The sequence below is a fragment of the Aquarana catesbeiana genome, linkage group LG02 (genome assembly GCF_042186555.1).
Source record: "Aquarana catesbeiana isolate 2022-GZ linkage group LG02, ASM4218655v1, whole genome shotgun sequence".
NCBI lineage: Eukaryota > Metazoa > Chordata > Amphibia > Anura > Ranidae > Aquarana > Aquarana catesbeiana.
Window position 1 is genome coordinate 165,166,839 of NC_133325.1, and position 22,767 is coordinate 165,189,605.

At 44.1% G+C, this 22,767-nt stretch overlaps 1 protein-coding gene across 3 annotated transcripts in view; it reads left to right on the forward strand.

The window, feature by feature from the left end:
* AGAP2 (ArfGAP with GTPase domain, ankyrin repeat and PH domain 2) overlaps nucleotides 1-22,767 on the forward strand; it is a 466,034-nt gene that overhangs the window by 269,810 nt on the left and 173,457 nt on the right. For all 3 annotated transcript variants that reach the window (XM_073613744.1, XM_073613742.1, XM_073613743.1), the window contains exon 2: nucleotides 4,557-4,615. In XM_073613744.1, the coding sequence (XP_073469845.1) occupies nucleotides 4,557-4,615 (59 nt within the window). The remainder of the gene's footprint in view (nucleotides 1-4,556; nucleotides 4,616-22,767) is intronic.

Genomic DNA, 22,767 nt, shown 5'->3' on the forward strand with positions numbered 1-22,767 from the left:
GATCAAAAAACATGTAATTTAAAATGCAAAATGCACCCAGAATATGCAAACTGCAACCTGCATAGGTATGAATCAGGCCTAAGGCTTGATTCACACTAATGCGTTTTTAGATGCATTTTGCAGAAATGCATGGAAATTTTTTAACATGGGTTCCTATGGAACATGTTCACATCAAGGCATTTTTATGCCTCTGCGTTTTTGGAAAGGGTCGGGGACTTTTTTTCATGCAAAATGCAGGGTTTTGCATGTAATAGAATTCAACGGACCCGCATCCAAAACGTAAGTACCGCTTTTTAGCTGGTTTTTGCTGTAATTTGCGTTTTTTTTATTTCTTTTTTTTTACACTGTATATAGCTGGTTGCTAAGCAACCACAGTGTAAAAAAAAAAAAAAAAAAAAACAGTGTAAAAAAAAAAACCGCAAAACGTGGCAAAAACGCGGCAGCAAAAGCACTGCAGAAACGTTCAAAAGCAACATACATAGATGTGAATCGAGCCTAAGAAAGCCATCCTGAGAAATGGTATGCAGCCATCGCTGTATGCATGTAGACAGGAAGTGGCTACAAGGATACTGTTGGAGATCAGCCACACTGAGATGCAACAAGGGTTGAAAAGGTGATAACAAGTATTTTATACAAAAAAAAAACATGGCAATTGTTTAGCAAAATGTTATTCAGTTGAGTTTTACATTTCAATTAAACAACAAACAAACTATTGTACATTATTGTACCATAGGGGTGACCAAATTTAAAGTTCTGTTGTATGGTACGAGTGACATGTCAAACTTTTGGTTTGCTTGAATTGAATTAGATGCATTTAGAATACATAAATGTTTATGTACATCGTTTTGTCTGAAAATGCTTAGGTAATGGGAGAATGCTGTTGCTGCTAAAGCAGGTCTCTCGTAGAATTCCTTATTCTGTGTGATTTAATAAAGGTTACAAGTCACCCTAAAGGCTTTAGGCTTAATGAGGGCCTTCCTGCAGACAGATCTCTTATCACTCGTGTTTTCTGTATTATGAGGCTGCTGACCTCCATGCTAGTTGCCAAAAGGAAAATAAAGGTCCTTTATTCTTTCCCTTTTAGTAAACCCTGTGATGGCAGAACACAAAGAGATGTAGGGAAGGCATTTTCCATAAAAAGTGAAAATAAAATTTGTCTTCTGGCAAAATATCATTTCACGTTCAGCTGGAAAGCTAGACTTTTATTGAAAAGCGAAACACCCTACTGCTGTTTCTCTCTACTATTATTGCATCAAATGAAAAGGACGATAATAAGAGCTAGGGTCACATATAACACGTTCTCCATCAAATCTCATGGCTAGGCTTAGATGTGCCTATGTGTTGTTTAAATCTAAAAGTGTGTTTGAAATTAAACCTATTCAGTGTTTTTAGCCTAGAGTAATATGGTTAGTTATGGTATTGAATGAATGAGCAAATAAGTACATGAATGATTAGTTTGGATTCAAAATGGTTACTGGTTTTAATGACATATATAAGGTTGGTTTTGGCTTAAAAGAAGCCCTGTACCAAAAAAAAAAAAAAAAACCTGTGGTCCCCATGTGCAGGAGTATTGTACTAATAGCTTTGCACTTTTAATATTGGTAGAATGCATCTTGTTGCAAGGGCTAAACAATACAATTCTGTAAAACTAAAACCTTGGTTCCATGGAGGCCTAGGATTCTTCGAGTGGTTGATAGGGGTTCCTTGAGCAATAAGAAATGTCTGTCTCTTGCATAAATAACCAGTGAGACCAATGATCTTTTTAGCTATCTGTAAGGAGGGATTCTTCTCAATGACCCACGAATGTAAGGAGCGTTCTTCTCAATGACCATCACACTAATGTACCGTGAGCTATAGATACAGTAATGGTTAGCAAGGGTTCAATAAAATTGCAATGGTATTTAAAGGGTTCCTCTGCGTTGAGAAAGGCGTTGACATCCTGTGTGACCATTCATCAGTGGTATCACAGGCAGGGATCCCATGTGGTTGAACTCAGAATGGTGCCATGATTCTAGACCATTGCCATATAGACCTGCTCCAATACAAGCCAAGTAGTTCATAATTACTGATTTCCAGTTCTTCTCTCCTGGAAAATGGGACTTAGCTGGAAGTACCATTTCTTGACTAAGGCAACACATTATAATTCTGTTACCATTTAATCACTCTGGTAATGTTGCACTATTTCCATGTAATGTGGAGCTGCTACTGCTCTGATATAATCGGGAGTGGGAGATCAGATATTTTGTGCGTACAGCTTATCATTTTTCCCCAGCATTCTCTTACTCCATGACCACCACAAGCACAGAAATTTTGTAATAAAATATTTTTATGCTCTGTTCCTGTAGTTACCCATGGCCTGCATATACAGTACATATACTGCACTGTGATGAATTCATCCGAAGTTTCTATGCTACCTGTTTTCTTGGCCCAGTACCTTTTTTGGATGTTATCAGTGCCAGTGATTGCAGGTGGTAGGGGAGCATGATAAATTATGCACAGAATACTATATGACCTATGCTCACCCTTTAGTAAATTAGGTCTTACCTTTTTTTTATGAATGATCTCCTATCTTTTATTATGTAGCAAAAGCACATATCCTCAGACCAACTTAATTTTAAGGTGCCAAATTGCATGGGAATGGCATTTACCAGAAGAGCTGGTAAGTCTGAGAGCATGTGTGGCTAAGTGCAAAATGAAGTGCAGCCAGACCACATTCTTTTTGAAAGCCAATACAGTAAAACCTTGGTTTGAGAGTACTGTAACTTGGTTTGAGAGCGTTTTGCAAAACAAGCAAACTTTTTTCATAAATTTTGACTTGATATACCAGTGATGTCTTGATGTACAAGTAGCGTCAAGTCACAACTGAGTATAAAAGAGGAGAGATGCCTCTAAGTGTAGCAATATGGTTACATTTAATGAAGGTACAACATTTAGCATCTCACATGGTTGATGATTAAAAGAGGCACATCTAAGTATGCAGGCATCCGGGGTAAAGCTGTCCACATAGACCATCCTCCGCACCGCCATCAACGTCATCCCTTCAACGCTGAGCTCCACAAGTGCTTCAAGCCGCACTTTCAGATCGCTCTCCTTCTGGGTATTACTCCCGGTCATCATTGTAGATTGACAGCAATGAGAGCCGGTAGTCCGGAGGATGGTCTATGTGGACATCTTTACCTCAGGTGCTTGCATACTTAGATGTGCCTCTTTTAATCAACCATCTGAGCTGCTAAATGTTGGACCTTCATTAAAAGTAACCATATTGCTACACTTAGAGATGCTTCTCTTCTCTTTTATACTCTGTAGCTTCTGCTGGATTTTGTTTCTAATCAATCCCCTTGTGGAGGCTTCCATTTGTGAATGGACATTTTATGGTTACACAACCTGGTCACATTGCTATAATCTTTTTTATATGGACTATAAACTGAAGGACTTATGAATAAATGGTTGTGGAACGAATCATCTGAGTTTCCATTATTTCTTATGGGAAAATTCACTTTGATATACAAGTGCTTTGGATTACAAGCATGTTTCCTAAACGAATTATGCTCGCAATCCAAGGTTTTACTGTACTAACATGGATGGATAGAGGTGCCAGAATACATCAGTATTATTCTTCAGCTGATTTTTAGCAAAATTAGGTTTTTGTCCTATTCTGGCATTGATAGTGATTATTCAATAAACCAGCTTGTTTGCAGTTTCAGCCTTATGTGATAAAAATTGACAAGCAGTATATTAATTATAAATACTATAATTTAGTAAATATTCTGCTATGCTTGATTTTTGCAAGGGGAGTTGATCACAAATTTTCAGATGATGTTAAAAATTCAAACAAAATTGTACGAATTAGGAAGGATGTGGCTCGGGCTGTTCCTTAGCCCCATCATCTTTTCCCTAAAGGTGCAGTTACACTTAAAGGAAACCTGTACTGATGAAGCTTGACATTTGCCTTTACAGACCTCTCCTTCTGAAATTGCTATTTACCTGGCTATCATGATTTTCTTCTAGATTAAATGGTTTTGAGTTACTGACTCAAAACAAACACATGACTTCCTCTGATTTTTGCTTCTCTCATGTTTGCAGTGGGCCAGTGACCTAAGGAGGTTTAAAGCCAGAGACAGCCATATAACTAGCATTTTCATAAAGAGATCAGTAATGGCATTTGGCAGTACAGGTTGTTTTTTTTTGTATGGCAGTTAAGCTGCTTTTAATGCTTGTTATGTGATGCTTGTAATTTCACACACATCAAAGACTGATTATTATACGAATTCTCTTAACACTGTATGTTTAATGTGTGATCTAGGTATATATTTTTGAGCCTCTGGCTTGGTATTATATGCACATGCCTCATTTTTACAAGTTGCGATGCTGTTAGGGCATTTCTTTAATATTTGTATCTATCACAGTATATTTTCCACGCATCTGCTAGAACCCGTTCTTCATTGTGGTTCAAGGAACTGGAACCACACTGAGCATTTACAACTATGCTTTGTGAACGACATAGATGCAGTTTTACTAATTTCATTTTTTCATTTTTTTTTTTCATTTTTTTTCAGAATGTGTAATCAATAGCCAAGAATGGACCCTCAGTCGCACAATACCAGAAATACGTGTGGTGAGTTTCAGGTTATGTTTGTCTATAAATGTACTTACAAGACAAGTCCGATGGCAAATATGGCAGTCCTTTTCAGGATTTGTGATACTTCTGTTGCAATGTCTTTTTAATTCTAGATCAAAATTCTAATCATAGTCAGCATTATATCCAACAATTAAACGGGTTTGAATACAATGCTAACAGTACATACTTCCTTTGCCTAGTTGCCTTCTCACAAAGAAATGCATTTCCCACACACACTTTTCTTTTTTAGTTTTTATGTGCACCAGGATGTTGTGGAAAATGTATATTGGACTTTATAGGCACTGAGATACATATGGCTTAAAATTAAATTATCTTTATTACAAAAAATAATTAAAAACAAAAGAAACAGACATTGTTAGAGCCCATTCACACAGGGGCAACTTTGGATCCGACTTCAAGTCGCCCCAAGTCGCCCCTAGTCGCCTCAAGTCGCGCTACACGAAAAAATCAATGTAAGTGAATGGATCTGTCTTAATACACACTACTGCAGTCGCTCCGACTTCAGAAAAGGTTCCTGTACTACTTCAATCCGACTTGAAGGCAACTTGTACCCATTGATTTCAATGGAAGTTGCCTCCAAGTCTGATCACTGTTCATACTGAGGCAACTTTACAGGAAGCAGAAAAGAAACAGAAAGTAATTTCCTCCACTAAACAGCCAGCCCCCTCCTTCTCACACACAGCTGATAAGCTCTGATTGGCCACTTGTAAAGTTCCCTGTCCTGGAGGCGACTTCAAGTTGTGTTGTAAGTTGCCCCAAGTCGTGCTGTGATTCATACTCAAGTCGTGTCCAAGTTGCCTCCCAAAGTCGTGCTGGAAGTCGTGTTGCCCCTGTGTGAATGGGCTCTTAAAAATAGCAATGTAAATATTGCCTATAAATTATGTCACACCACCAGTTGCACCAAAAGGGTTGTATCCTGAATCAGTTGTATCCTGAAATTGTATTTTTTGCCTGATTTTCTGATCGTTTGAACTAGGCTTAAGGCTTCAGTTTGTTTTTCCTGTATATAACCAGTTGCCGACCACCATATAGCAGCTTTACTGGTACAGGGCGGCCGCTCTGTGTAGAATCACATATAGATACATGATTCTGCACTTCCAGGTAGGGGCGTGATTAGTCATAGCAGCCAATCAGCGGGTGTCGGTCAATAGATGACTGCCGGCGCCCGCTGATCGGTGAGCAGACACACTGGACAGAGCTCTGCATATGTAAACAATGCAGAGCTCCATCCTGTAAGCGGGGATGTGCACCGCATTAGTGTGAACCTAGGCTTAAAGTGGTTGTAAAAGCTGTATGTATGAAGGTAAAAAAACCTTCTGTGTGCAGCAGCCCCCCCAATACTTACCTGAGCCCTATCCTGATCCAGCAATATGCACAAGAGCAGCAGCTCTCCCTGCTTATTGGCTGAGACAGCAGCAGTAGCCATTGGCTCCCTCTGCTGTCAATCACAGCCAGTGAGCCAATGAGGAGAGACCAGGGGTGGGGCTGAGCCATGGTCTCTGTGTGTATGGACACAGAGCAGCAGCTCGGAAGCGAGCCTGCTCGGGTGCCCCCATAGCAAGCTGCATGCTTAGGGGGTGTGCACAGGAAGAAGGAGCCAGGAGCGCTGGTGGGGGACCCAAGAAGAGGAGGATCTGTGCTGCTCTATGCAAAACCACTGCACGGAGCAGGTAGGTATGACACGTTTGTTATTTTTAAACAAAAAAGAAATCTGCCTTTAATATCCTTTTAAAATGTGCATGATCTTGAAACAGGTTAACTTCAACTACTTTTGCCGCCCACCCACCTTCAAATGACGGCAGGGCGGTGTGGCTCTCATTCTGGGTGGACGTTGCAGAACGCCCCCTTTCACGTGCCTGCGGGGGAGCGCAGTTCGGCGATCAAGGCCGCGCCGTGTTGCTAGGACATGGCGCGACCCCGATCTTTGTAAAGAGCCGATGTCCAATCACAGGCGGTCACATGTAAACACGGAAGTTCCGGTAATCGTCTCTCATCGCCTCACACTGACAGAGTGTGTGGCGAGGAGATACGATCAGCGGCATCTCCTCACAGGGGACAGCAAGACAGGTAATCAGGGCACTGATCACCAGTGCCCTGATTATAATAAAGCCCCACCAGAGCCAGCAAACAGTGCCCACCAGTGCCAGCAATCAGTGCCCACCAGAGCCAGCAATGAGTGCCCATTAGTGATGCCAGTCAGTGCTGGCTTTCAGTGCCCATCAATGCTACGCATCAGTGTCACCCATCAGTGCCACCCATCAATGCCCATTAGTGCCGCCCATTAGTGCCGCCCATCAGTGCCACCTATCAGTGCCCACCAGTGCCACCATGCCACCTCATCAGTACCCATCAGTGCAGCCTCATCAGCGCACATCAGTGAAGGATAAAAATTACTTATTTACAAAATTTACTGACACCGGCCTTTTTTTTTTTTTTTTTTTAGCAAAAAAGTAAAAACCCCAGCAGTGATTAAATACCACCAAAGGAAAGTTCTATTTGTGTGAAAAAAAATGTTAAAAATTTTACATGGGTACAGTGTGGCATGACTGCGCAATTGTCATTAAAAGTGTGACAGCCCTGAAAGCTGAAAAATGGCCTGGGCAGGAAGGGGGTGTAAGTGGCCAGTATTGAGGTGGTTAAAGAAGATGCATTGTTTGTGGGCACTTTTACTTTGTTGTTACTTTCTGCAGCTGCATATGATATTTCAGAGAGAAGGCACAGTATGATACCTGTGAAGAGACTGGATAATAAAATATTACTGGAGGAATCACAAAAACTGTGGCAAGGATGTGACATCACAACACTTCCTGGCAGTATGGAGGCTTGGATAGAGCTGTTGCATCTCTGTCCAGACTCTCCCTGCAGCAATTGATCACTGCAAAGTCTCCAAAATTTAATAAAAATATTCCCTCACATAAGTAAATGCAACAATGTTCACATTTTAAGCAATCCCAAACCTGTGAGGAATTTGTGTTAATTTGAAAATTATCTGTCAGCCTTCTCTGTCAAAAAACAAAACAAAAAAACAATGTATAATATGTTGGGGTAGACTAAAAATATAATGTGTGCAAATGGGACATCAACAAAATTAAAAAAAAAAAAAAAAACACTCTGGGATGCCAGGTGATATAGGGATCCAAACAGTTATTTGAAAGAAGTATAAATATCTTAATTTTTCCTCATATTACCCCCCTGTAATGTTCTGCACAGCTAGAAAGGTGAGGGGCAGAACAATTCAGGGCTCTACTTCTTTGTAAAGTGCTGTCACTTTATAATTATAACATGCTTTAAGAAAAATCAGATTAATAATCTCACCAATGAGATTCTGCCCTTTAAAGTGTCACTAAAGGCAAACCTTTTTTTTTTTCATTTTTGGATAGAGTAACGGAGAGTTATAGTCCATGTCAGTTTTTTGTTCCATTGGGAAGATTTTCCTTCACGTCCTATCTCATAGCCAAAACAGGAAGTGAAAGGAAATTGCTCCAAAGTGAGTGAATCCTGGGGTGTCAGCAGGGTCATCAGAACTAATGTCCAAATTGGAAGATTTCCCCACTATTACTATTCTGATGTCAACCCAAAATGTGAGATTTTCTTTTACTCTCACTTTTAATGATAACAGTAAACAGGACAAATAGAGAGGGTAAATCCCCCTAATGGGGGCATAGACAGCAATAACATCAGACAGAGGTTTTAATCCATCTCTACTTATATATATATATATATATATATATATATATATATATATATATATATATACTAGAAATATGGAGGCTACTAGTACAGTTTTTACTCGATTAACCACAGACCGGAAGATTTTCCTCCTTAATGACCAGGCCATTTTTTTGCGATACGGCACTGCGTCCCCTTAACTGACAATTGCGTGGTCGTGCAACGCTGTACCCAAACAAAATTGAAAATTGACTCCTTTTTTCCCCACAAATAGAGCTTTTTTTTGGTGGCATTAGATCACCTCTGCGATTTTTATTTTTTGCGCTATAAAAAAAAAAAAAGTGACAATTTTGAAAAAAAAAACAATATTTTTTTACTTTTTGCTATAATAAATATATATATATAAAAAAAAAACACATTTCTTCATCAGTTTAGGCCAATATGTATTCTTCTACATATTTTTGGTAAAAAAAAATCGAAATAAGCGTATATTAATTGGTTTGCACAAAAGTTATAGCGTCTACAAAATAGGGGAAAGATTTATGGCATTTTTATTTACATTATTTTTACTAGTAATGGCGGCGATCTGCGATTTTTAGCAGGACTGCGACATTGCAGCGGACAGATCAGGTACTTTTGACACTTATTTGGGACCATTGACATTTATACAGTGATCAGTGCTATCAAAATGTACTGATTACTGTGTAATGTCACTGGCAGGGAAGGGGTTAACACTAGGGGACAATCAAGGGGTTAATCGTGTTCCCTGGGAGGTGTTTCTAACTGTGGGGGGATGAGACTGACTGGAGGAGGAGAGAGATCGCTGTTCCTAATCACTAGTAACAGCAGATCTCTCTCTCCTCCCCTGTCAGAATGGGGATCTGTCTGTTTACATTGACAGATCCCCGTTCTGGCTCTCTTTCCTGCGATCGAGGGTGGCCGGCGGACATCATGGCCGCCAGCCACGCTCATCGGGTCCCCCTCCGACGGCGCACATGCCTGCTATGGCTCTTAAAGGAGCCGACGTACACCTACGGCGATTTGCGGGAACGAGCCGACCTGCCGCTGTATATTGACGGCAGCTGGTCGGCAAGTGGTTAAATGTAATTTTTTAAAAAGAGGAACTGAACCCTGGAAACTGAGCCCAAAAAAGACAGGCAGAGGGCAAAGAACCAGTCACCTGCATTGCCTGTGATCTTCCTACAGCTGATTTTCCCTAATACAGGCAGTCCCCAAGTTATGAACATTTGAGTTACAAATGACTCGTGCTTACAAACGGAGGGAGAAACAGGAAGTGAAAGGAAATCTACCCCTAGGAAGGGAAATTCACTCCTGTAAGCATTATCATGGGAAAACGGTGTCTCCATTGAAGGTTTATCACCAATCCTTGTTTCTACAACAACCCAAAATTTTCAAAATCCAATTGTCACAGGGTAAGTGAAATCTTCTGAACAGGGGCACAGACAGCAAAACAAATGTTACATGGGTGTTAACCCTTCCCGATTCTATCAAAAAAACATAAACGTCATTTTTTTGGCTGGAGTTACACCAACTTACAAATATATACAAATTCAACTCAAAAACTGTTGTGGATATTCCACTATACTCTTGCGCTAACACGCGCCCTTTCACCATAATGGTATAATGCATCTTTAAATAACCCATGTCTCCCCCTTTCCACAGTAAACAGACATTACCACATTTTTACGTCCTCATCTCAGCACGACTGCCCATCCTGGGCAGCGGCTCTTGCTTTTATTCACACACAAACAGGAAGCCACAAACAGGAAAACCCTGCCTCCAACAGCCAATCGCCTCCTACACAGGATGTGACCTCAAAGGATATGACCAAATAAGGATATGACAACACAGGATGTGACTTTCAACACAGAAAAAATTTATTTATACAACTACCAATACAACAATGACTAGGGGAGTTTTATGGGTGTGTCTGGGCGGGGGCAGTGTGTACAATCTCCAGCCCCCTGTCTCTGTAAGCTATCCTCAGCATGATCACAGGAAGCCTGAGATCATAAACACTTCACCCGACTACAACGATTCAAAGAATCCCATTCTTATCGTTTGTTCGTGAATCCTTATTCTGCGTTGTTCAGAGAACAAAGCATACCCGGACTAGACTACTGTCTCTGTGGACAAGAGAATATCTGCAGGTGTATGCTCATGGCACCACAAAAATGTTGATCAGGCATACAGGGGTGACATGAGCGCACATCCGCTAAACCGATAATGTCTTTGCAGAGCGAACACATCCCCCCCAGATGATCGTTCTGTGCATCACACAGGGGACCTTCGCTGGTGGACATGTCCCCAGTCCGCAAACGCTTCTCTACATCCCCAAGGGGCTTTCCACTACCAAACAGATCTCAACCAGCATCAGTCTGCCCCAGTCAGCTCTTTAGAGCGGGTTGTGGGTGTACTAACACTTGGAGACACTTATGACAATACATATTAAAATACATCTTCATAAAATTTCCACAACAGTCCCTCTTCTTGTCATATGCTCCCATGTGTCCCTCGATGAGTCTTGATCTTCTTCTTACACCTGGAAATGAATCAGTCCTTACAGTCCATATGAGTCCATAAAAAGGAAAACATGACTTGACATGTAGACTCTTGTTCTTCAGGAGGGATGACTTGGAGTAGGACATGAAGGCTGGTCGGTCTGGGATCCTCTGTGTCTTGTACTTGGGTTGGGCTTCAGGGCGTTGTCATCTGCTCAGGCTCTGTTCACTCGTCCAATCAGGCAACAGTAGCACCTCATTATCAAAGATTCCCAGACCCTTAAAAGGACTTCAACCTTCACTAGCTATAGCTCTGGCTTTGCCTTGCAGGGATCTAAACCTTATCCATATGGGCCTGAACTTTGTCACTAGTATCCCCGATCCAGGTATAACAATCTTTTCCTATGAATTCACAGAAACCCCCCTTGGACTGTGGGATCTTCCTTGTAGCTTCAACAGTTACATGAAACAACCCATCCTCAATGGATGAGAAATTGTTCAATCGTTTCATAAGCTCAAGCCCCCACCGTGTACAAGCAATTACCTTCCAGCTGTCCCTGCCATTCTTACCTTCTCTCACGCCATCAGATCCTCACAATCAGCCGCGACATAAGATGCTTGTTCGAGTTTCACCAGCACACATGACCCTCTTGCATTAGGGGGAATTACCTTATAAGCTGTAGATCCACATTAATACCAAACTAAAGGTGAAGCACACTTGTGGGCTACCTAGTTGTCCTGATACCAAAGCTGGCAAGAACCAGAGCTATTGTTAAATGTATAATCAATTTTACCCTCTAGAAATGTATCGTGAAATTCTATTGACAAGTGTCGGTTTGGATTTTACTAGTTTGTCAAAACTCCTCATACCAATATGAACATCCTATATATCATGTACCGCTGTCATCGCTGGGGCACTAGAGCTCGGGGGAGACTGAGTAGACCCAACCATGTGTCCTGTACGCTTTCTTGGCTAGCTGGAAAATACACTTTAAAAATATAAATAAACAAAGATACTCCTCATCCTTTGGTGTAGTTGAGCAACGTCTTGCAGTGGCTGGCCTGGTCTCGTCCCTCAAGCTTCTTTACAATGACCCAGTCACCTGGTTAGAAAGAATGTAAACTGGTTATTGTGTCAGGGTCCAGGAGGGACTCATGAACCATGTGGTGGACCTTTTGAAGTTCATGTTACAGTGACTGCACCCACCCCATCAGCTGAGAACGTAGGTGACAGCTGCTGAGGAAAGTACAACTCTGGTTTTGGTTGACCTCCAAACAAACCTCATATGGCAATAACCCAGACATGTGGGAACTTAATGACTGTGGTCACTGCATCTTACCATCTGGGGTGTAATACCTGGAACCATTGACAAAAAGGTTCCTATGGGAGCATCCTTCATCAGACTGCTGATTCAAATTCCATCAAAGGAAGAAAGTTGTGGAACCTGTCATTCTTACTAGGTCACAAACTTGGCTAGAATTAGAGCGGTTAGTATTATTGGTTTGAAAATTTGTCATTCTCACCACTATCATCTCCCCCTTTTCCTCCTCATTACAAACTGGAGGAAGACACGCAGGGTTTAGAATGGTGCAGAAAAAAACAATGAAGACAGTGAAATAGCCTATGATACTTTTACCTTCTTATACACCTGCTTTCTATGTACATACACTTTCAGAAACTCCTTGGACCTGAAAAGATACTTATAAACAAAAGTTATTACTCTATCCTTCATATTTAACCTGCAAAGAATGGTAAACAATACAACATGCGTGTACATTGGTAAATTGTCACTGACATTCCTCAAAACTGACAATAACTAAACCCTCTGTAACCCTTAATTTCATGTTCTTACTAAAATACAACACCCGCGACACGTAAGAGGTCTGTCGCGGTAGGTTCAAACATATTCTTGTTACCACATACAAACATGAGACAAACATTTAAATACAAATGTGGGGGGCATATTTCATAGTTCCCAAAACAAAAATGAAAAAAACAAAACGACCATATGGAATGCTGCCTTCACTCTTTTAGCGATAGAAAAAAAATACAATGGGAAAAACACGAGAGCAGCTCGAAATCTTTGCATGGACCAGCCACACAAAGTTCAAAAACAGGCCTGAGAATTTTTAATCACACAAACGTGTACTACACATCCATCAACTCATTCATCATTACAGATTTCTAAAGCCACAGCTGAACTACTAAAGGTATTTTTATTCTGGGGTCTTGTACCTCCAGACATCAAAAGTACCTTCCAAAGGAATACACCTTACTTTACCCTCTGACCATATCTGACAATCTTTAAGGGGTCTCATGTCTGGAGCCCAAACCCAGACCTCATGTACTATGCAGCTGTCTGACTGGTGTGGAGCCTTATTTTTTTTTTCTCCAACGCATGGACGGTCAACATTACCCATGACGATTCGAATCGCTTATGCCGGTCCCTGTGTCCAGTGCACCCTTGCACTAACTTTTGGAGCAATACTACCTAGTTACTATCTTTACAGTACTGGCACCCGGCGTATTCCGATTATTATACACGGCCTCCCAGTATGCTAGCATACTACTCCTCACATTTATATGCTCTACAACTGGTTATAGGCAGCCCTATAAATGTGTTGCCAGACAAACTACAAAGCACCATGAAGATCCTCCACTATTCAAACATTAAAAATGTGGCTCCTAGCTGTACCTAGATGTTACAACAATAACTTGGATGCCTCCTGTTTGCTCTCTACCCAAAACTGTACTACAGTATAAAACTTGATTGAATTTAAAAATCAAAATTATTTCGTCCTTCCAAACACAAGTCAAAAGACTCCAAGCTCCTCCCACCAACTTCCTGTTGTACTCCTGAACAGGAAGAGGGAGGGGGAGGGGAAGCCTTGAATAGCTTCATATTATGTCTATCAAGACATTAAAAATTGCAGGCTATACAATACAAACCTCAGCTCTAAAAACCCAAAACAATAGGTGGGCGGGAGCATGAATTGCCCTCTGAAAAACTCCCAAACATTTAAAAATAAAAATAACACACACCGCTAAAAGTACAAAAACTCAGTTAAAGCTAGTAAATTCAGTGCAAAGTAGAGATTTCATAAAAAGTATATAAAAAGTACAAAAACAGAACAGATTGAATTCACTTAAAAGGAAACAGTGCCTTAAACTGCGCCTTTACAAACCAAAATAGCAATTCCACCCAAAACACAGCGAACACAAAATGGCAGCCGGAACAAACGAAAATCAAGACATGGCCACATGGTGACTACAAGAATGGAAAATGGCCGCCGAAAGCCAGGCCACAACAAAATGGCACCATTAACACATGAAATGCAGTTGTTGATTCCGCCAAAACAAGATTTCTTCACTAGTTACACAAACTTCTCCCCACAAAATTACACATTTGAGACACCAAATGAACGCTTACAAACATTTTATTCTACATACCACTAGGGACCTTTCCACACAACAACGTTACATAAAACACACAATAACACGGCTTCAAACTTACACTCTTGTTCCCAAAAAAGTTCATATACTTACTCTGGCATCAGCTTGCACAAGACATTGAGACCACAAACAGTGATCCTAGAAACCTGAGACCATCAAACCCACAGCGATGCTTGCATCATGATCTTTTCATCTCAAAACAAAAAGTGCTCCCCCCATGCTATTGTCTAGCTTCCAGCAATGCATAGCCACTTGAATATGTGGCAGGCATTTTCAACTTAAAACCAAACCCTTTACTTTAAAACAGGGGCGTTGCTAGGTCTGCAAAAGATCTGGGGCTAGAGCCCATAGCAGCGGTCACTAACCTTTTTGCATGCCGCGTGGGGGGGGGGACCTGTGCTAAGCAATTTTTTGCGGGCGATGGCTGGTGTTGGCACTTCAATCATTGTGGCACCATGGTTGATATGGTGTCAGGGTACTTGAAGTGCATTATTTCTATTATTACATTCCAATATATAATGAAGTGGTTCAACTCACCATAATGCAGAATCAGTGGGAGCTCTGGGCGTGTCACTTGCCACATCTCCTGCCACCAGATGCAGTGTGTTACTTGCCACAGTCACCTGCCACCAGATGTTGATTGTCATTTGCCATGTCGCCTGTGGAACCAGATGTGGATTGTCACTTGCCACTTTCACATGGCAGCAGATGTGGATTGTCACTTGCCACGTCACCTGCCACCATTTGCAGATTGTCACTTTCCACATCTCCTTCCACCATTTGCAGATTGTCACTTGCTACGTCACCTGCCACCATTTGCAGATTGTCACTTTCCACATCTCCTGGCACCATTTGCAGATTGCCACATCTCCTGCCACCATTTGCAGATTGACACTTGCCACGTCACCGGCCACCAGATGTGGGTTGTCACTTGCCAACTGAAGTGGATCGTCACTTCCCATGCCAGCCAATGCCACCAAATGTGCATTGACGCTGCATTGGTGGCAGGCTGGCTGCACTGGTCCATTTAGTGAGAGCAGGAGAGCAGTGATGCGGGGCGGGCAGTGAGAGATGATGTCATCTTGCTGCTCCCCGCCGCACCTCCGACATTGAAGCAAGGGGGTCCGGCTGCAAAGTGGAACTCCACCGATGACTGGAAGCACGTGACCTGCACTCCACCGTGCTGTGAGGGCAGAAGAGCGCTGATGTGTGGCGGGCAGTGAGAGATGATGTCATCTCTCTGCTGCTCGCAGCACCTCACTCCCAAATTGAAGAGGCCCGGCTGTGAAGAGCGCTGCTGTGGAGCGGGCGGAGAGAGATGTCATCTCTGCTCGTCCCCCCACTCGCTTCTCTCCTCTCTCATGCAGCCAGCTCGCCTGCTGCAGCAGCCACAAACCACTGGTTAGGCAGGGACCCAGTGGCAAGAGACTCAGGGCTATGGGCGCCAGATTCGGGGCTATAGCCCCAATAGCCACCCCCTAGCAACGCCCCTGCTTTAAAATATTTTTACACTTATGGAGACATGTGTCTTGGTCCCATACAAAGGTAAAAATCACAATTCATACATTTCTATTTCTCATATACATACAAATGTATTACACATAACTTTGTTCTGAAAGTTGGAAAGTCAACAGATACACAGGACCATCAATAATACTGGTTGCCCCTCCCCCATTCAGCCACATGGCCACTTGAATATGCAGCAGCCATTTTCAAACCAAGCTTTCAAAACTACTTCAATACAAACCATCTGTGTCTTGAGTCAGTTAAACAATTTACACGACCCATACATAGATAATAATCCCAATTCATACTGACAAATCATACACATCAGTGGCATAGCGTGGGTTGTCAGCACCCGGGGCAAGGCAAGTAATTTGCGCCCCCTAACCTGTAGAATTTTAGCACCCCCTAAGTCCCTTCCCTTCCTACAATAGTACTGACCAGTAGGGGTGTGGAATTTAATCGCTGCATCGATGCATCGCGTTTCGGGGTTCCCCGACGCGGCATCGATGCAGACGACTTACTAAATCCATGTTGGGTGTGACGTCATCCCAACTTGCCCCGCCCCTCCCGGAAGAGTGTTCCGAGCGTTTTTGTCAAAATGGCTTTTGTTAATAAATGCAATTGTAATCCATTAAGTGGTGACCGCTGTATGTGTTTTTTTTTTAACATATGCAGCTTCATACCTCGTTTTGTAGTCTGTGTATATAACTGTATATCCTGCTCATGTGACTGCTCAGTCCGGCCCGCCTCTCTCCTCTCACGTATCTCCTGACGTCAGCCCCGCCCGCCTCTCTTCTGATCTGATAGCTACAGTTGGTGGGCGGGGCTGAGAACTCCCACTGACGTCAGGAGAGACAGAGAGACACGAGACTGAGAGGAGAGAGGCGGGCCGGACTGAGCAGTCACATGAGCGGCTTATACAGTTATATACACAGACTACAAAACGAGGTATGAAGCTGCATATATTAAAAAAAAACACATACAGCGGTCACCACTTAATGGATTACAATTGCATTTATTACCAAAAGCCATTTTGACAAAAACACAGTTATATACACTAAGAAACTAAGAAATGAGATATGAAGCTGCATATATTTTAAAATGCACATACAGCGGTGGGCACTTAATGAATTATAACTGCATTTTTTACCACACAGGTATTTTAACAGCAGTTTGTAGAGTAAAAATGTGTTTGTACTCTACTTACACTGGCTCCTACACATGCCCTGTGCTGACATTATTTCTCCCCAGTTTGCACATACTATTGTGTTAACTCCTAGTGTGCTGGAAGGTGCAAACAGAGGAGCCCAGAGAAATGTCAACACAGAGACAGTACAGGAACTTCACAGGGCTGTTTGTCATTTGTGGATTATAATCCCTCCTGACCTCCCAGGAGCCGTGTGTGTGAATTCCTGTACCCTGTAGTGCACCGCATTAGTGCACTACGTAAAGTGGAGTTCCACACGTTTTTTAGTTTATTAAAAGTCAGCAGCTACAAAAAGTGTAGCTGCTGACTTTTAATAATCAGACATTCACCTGTCCCACGGTCCATCGATGCGGTCGCACGGAGCCTCGCTCCTCTCCCCCTCCTCTCCTCGGCGCCGTCACATCTACTGTGGGCAGTGACAACCGGCCGTGACAGCTTATGGCTTCACAGCCGGGCACAGACTGCACGAGCCGCACTGCGCTCTGCCATTGGCCAGCCAATCTTCTGGGACCCAGAAGATCTCTGGCAGGGAAGAGCCGCCTAGTAAATTTTTTGTTTATTAAAAGTCAGCAGCTACAAGAAAAGTGTATCTTCTGACTTTTAATAAAAAGACACTCACCTTTCCCACAATCCAGCGGTGTGGCCACCCAAACCCTCCATTCTCTCCCCTGCCTGTCCATGGCGCTGGCAATACTACTGTGGGCATCCAGCTGTGACAGCTTGCAGCTTCACAGCCGGGTGCGCATGTCTCACTGCGCTGTCCTGCACAGCCGGGCAATCTTCTGGGAACTGTGATGTGTCCCAGAAGACTGCAGGGAGGAAGGGCCGCCTAGGCGGCCCAAGCGGAAGTGGGAGCGCGTCAGTAATCGTGATGTATCGTGATGCATCACGGAGTCAAATCGAATCGTTGACCAGATAGTCATAATCAAATTGAATCATGAGACCAGTGAAGATGCGCACCCCTCCTGACCAGCCTGATTCCTACACTGACCACTGCACTAACCTACCCGATTCCAACACTGACTTACCTGACCACTACACTAATCTACCTGCTTCCTATACTGGCCACTACACTGCCCTACCTGTCCACTACCCTGACCACTACACTACCTAATTCCTACACTGTCCACTACATTGTCCATTACACTACACTGACCTACCTGACCACTACACTACTCTGTCCACTACAATGTCCATTACATTACACTGTCAGCTAAACTACACTGACCACTGCTCTGTTCACTACACTACACTGAGCACTGCTCTGTCCACTACACTCCACTGTCCACTACATTACACTGACCACTACACTATCCACTCCACTGATCACTACACTGTCCACTACACTGACCACTGCTCTTTCCACTACACTGACCACTACACTACACTGACCACTGCTCTGTCCACTACACTGACCACTACACTACACTGACCACTGCTCTGTCCACTACACTGACCACTGCTCTGTCCAATACTCTCCACTGTCCACTACACTACACTGACCACTACACTATCCACTACACTGTACACTACACTGCACTGACCACTGCTCTGTCCACTACACTGACCACTACACTACACTAACCACTGCTCTGTCCACTACCCTCCACTGATCACTACACTGTCCACTACACTGACCACTGCTCTGTACACTACACTGAACACTGCTCTGTCCACTGCTCTATCCACTACACTGCACTGACCACTGCTCTGTCCACTACACTACACTGAACACTACACTACACTGACCACTGCTCTGTCCACTACACTCCACTGATCACTACACTGACCACTGCTCTGTCCACTACACTGACCACTCTACTACACTGAACACTGCTCTGTCCACTGCTCTGTCTACTACACTGACCACTACACTACACTGACCACTACACTGTCCACTACACTACACTGACCACTACACTACACTGACCACTGCTCTGTCCACTCCACTCCACTGATAACTACACTATCCACTACACTACACTAACCACTACACTGTCCACTACAATGACCACTGCTCTGTATACTACACTGACCACTGCTCTTTCCACTACACTGACCACTACACTAAACTGACCACTGCTCTGTCCACTACACTGACCACTACACTACACTGACCACTATATTACACTGGCCACTGCTCTGTCCACTACACTACACTGACCACTGCTCTGTCCACTACACTGTCCACTACACTACACTGACCACTACACTACACTGACCATTGCTCTGTCCACTACAATGACCACTACGCTACACTGACCACTACACTACACTGACCACTGCTCTTTCCACTACACTCCATTGATCACTACACTGTCCACTACACTGACCACTGCTCTGTCCACTACACTGACCACTACACTACACTGACCACTACACTATTCACTACACTGTCCACTACACTGCACTGACCACTGCTCTGTCCACTACACTACACTGACCACTACACTTCACTGACCACTGCTCTGTCCACGACACTCCACTGATCATTACACTGTCCACTACACTGACCACTGCTCTGTCCACTACACTGACCATTAAACTACACTGACCACTACACTGTCCACTGCACTGACCACTACACTACACTGACCACTACACTACACTGACCACTGCTCTTTCCACTACACTCCACTGATCACTACACTAACACTACACTGACCACTGCTCTGTCCACTACACTGACCACTGCTCTGTCCACTACACTGACCACTACAGTACAATGATCACTACCCTACACTGACCACTACACTGACCACTACACTGACCACTGCTCTGTCCACTACACTGTCCACTGCACTGACCACTACACTACACTGACCACTACACTACACTGACCACTGCTCTGGCCTCTACACTACACTGATCACTACACTGACCACTGCTCTGTCCACAACACTCCACTGCTCCACTGATCATTACACTATCCACTACACTACACTAACACTACACTGACCACTGCTCTGTCCACTACACTGACCACTGCTCTGTCCACTACACTGACCACTACAGTACAATGATCACTACCCTACACTGACCACTACACTGACCACTACACTGACCACTGCTCTGTCCACTACACTGTCCACTACACTGTCCACTGCACTGACCACTACACTACACTGACCACTGCTCTTTCCACTACACTCCACTGATCACTACACTATCCACTACACTACACTAACACTACACTGACCACTGCTCTGTCCACTACACTGACCACTGCTCTGTCCACTACACTGACCACTACAGTACAATGATCACTACCCTACACTGACCACTACACTGACCACTACACTGACCACTGCTCTGTTCACTACACTGTCCACTGCACTGACCACTACACTACACTGACCACTACACTACACTGACCACTGCTCTGTCCATGACACTCCACTGATCATTACACTGTCCACTACACTGACCATTAAACTACACTGACCACTGCTCTGTCCACTGCTTTGTCCACTACACTACACTGACCACTACACTGACCACTGCTCTTTCCACTACACTCCACTGATCACTACACTATCCACTACACTACACTAACACTACACTGACCACTGCTCTGTCCACTACACTGACCACTGCTCTGTCCACTACACTGACCACTACAGTACAATGATCACTACCCTACACTGACCACTACACTGACCACTACACTGACCACTGCTCTGTTCACTACACTGTCCACTGCACTGACCACTACACTACACTGACCACTACACTACACTGACCACTGCTCTGTCCATGACACTCCACTGATCATTACACTGTCCACTACACTGACCATTAAACTACACTGACCACTGCTCTGTCCACTGCTTTGTCCACTACACTACACTGACCACTACACTACACTGACCACTGCTCTTTCCACTACACTCCACTGATCACTACACTATCCACTACACTACACTAACACTACACTGACCACTGCTCTGTCCACTGCACTGACCACTGCACTGTCCACTACACTGACCCCTACAGTACAATGATCACTACCCTACACTGACCACTACACTGACCACTACACTGACCACTGCTCTGTCCACTACACTGTCCACTGCACTGACCACTACACTACACTACACTGACCACTACACTACACTACACTGACCACTGCTCTGGCCTCTACACTACACTGATCACTACACTGACCACTGCTCTGTCCACTACACTGACCACTACAGTATTCCTATACTGACCAATACTAACTTAAACTGCTTGTCTAATCTCTCTCTGGCTGGCTGCTCCCTCTCCCCAGAACGTATCAACAACCCCCGGGGCCAGCAACACTATCCGACTCTTATGACCTCACCTGCAGCTTGTGTCTTCCATCAGTCTGGGGGAGGTAAAGACAGCAAAACTGTCCGGATGAGAGGAGGAGCCTGGAGGAGGAGAAGACTTTACAGCAGCCTGGAGGCTAGGCGGAGGTGGGACTCCAGGAAAAACCGTGATCGCGGATAGGCCAGCGCCGCCATGATCGCGGATAGGCCAGCGCTGCTGTGATCTCTGATAGGCCAGCCCCGCCGTGACCGCCGCACATGACCCTATTCGCTGAATCACAGGGCGACAGCCGCAGGGACACAGGAAGTAAACATTAGGGGGACGGAGCCAGCAGTGACACACACTGCCTGGCACAGATTTCGCCTCCCTAAATGTTGCGCCCGGTGCCACTGCCCCACCGGCATGCTACGCCACTGTACAACATACAGTTACTTACACATAACAAACATACAATAAAAATTCCAGCATTATACCAAAAGTTGAAAAATGTGTTCTTTTGAAAAGCAGAACCTACCTAACACATCACACAGCCTAATGATCTGATTGTGAAGGAGGTTTTGTTCACTCCTACCTGGCTCGCCAAAAAAACTGTCATGGATATTCCATTAACACGCGCTCTTTCACCATAATGGTATAATGCATCCTTAAATACCGTATTTATCGGCGTATAACACGCACCGGCGTATAACACGCACCTCAATTTAGGAGGGAATTTTAAGGAAAAAAAACTTTTAGGAGGGAAGTTGAAGGGAAAAAAACTTACATTTAAATGCCCATCATTGCAGCCTTCTCAGTGCAGCCTTGCCCCAGTCCAGCCTTGTCAGTGCAGCCATGTCAGTGCAGCCTTGCCAGTGCAGCCATGTCAGTGCAGCCTTGCCAGTGCAGCCTTGCCAGTGCAGCCATGTCAGTGCAGCCTTGCTAGTGCAGCCATGTCAGTGCAGCCATGTCAGTGCAGCCTTGCTAGTGCAGCCATGTCAGTGCAGCCATGTCAGTGCAGCCTTGCTAGTGCAGCCATGTCAGTGCAGCCATGTCAGTGCAGCCTTCCCCAGTGTCCAGTCCAGCCTTGCCCCAGTCCAGCCTTGCCCCAGTGCAGTCTTGCTGAAGCCTGTGAGCTTCAAAATCGCCGACCGCGATTTGAAAATGGCGCCGCCGGCGCCGAAATACACAGAGCCGGTCCTCGGCTCTTCTCGGCGGCTCTCGTTTACTTTCGGTTCCACTCGGACGGTGAGCGGAGCTATCCGAAACTAGCCGAGTATACTCGGCTAGGTTCGGGCGGCGCTCGAGTGAAACCGAAAGCCGCCGAGAAGAGCCGAGGACCGGCACTGTGTATTTCGGCGCCGGCGGCGCCATTTTCAAATCGCGGTCAGCGATTTTTTAATTCTGACAGGTCAGGATCGCAGGGGATCGGCGTATAACACGCACCCGCGATTTTCCCCTGATTTTAAGGGGAAAAAAGTGCGTGTTATACGCCGAT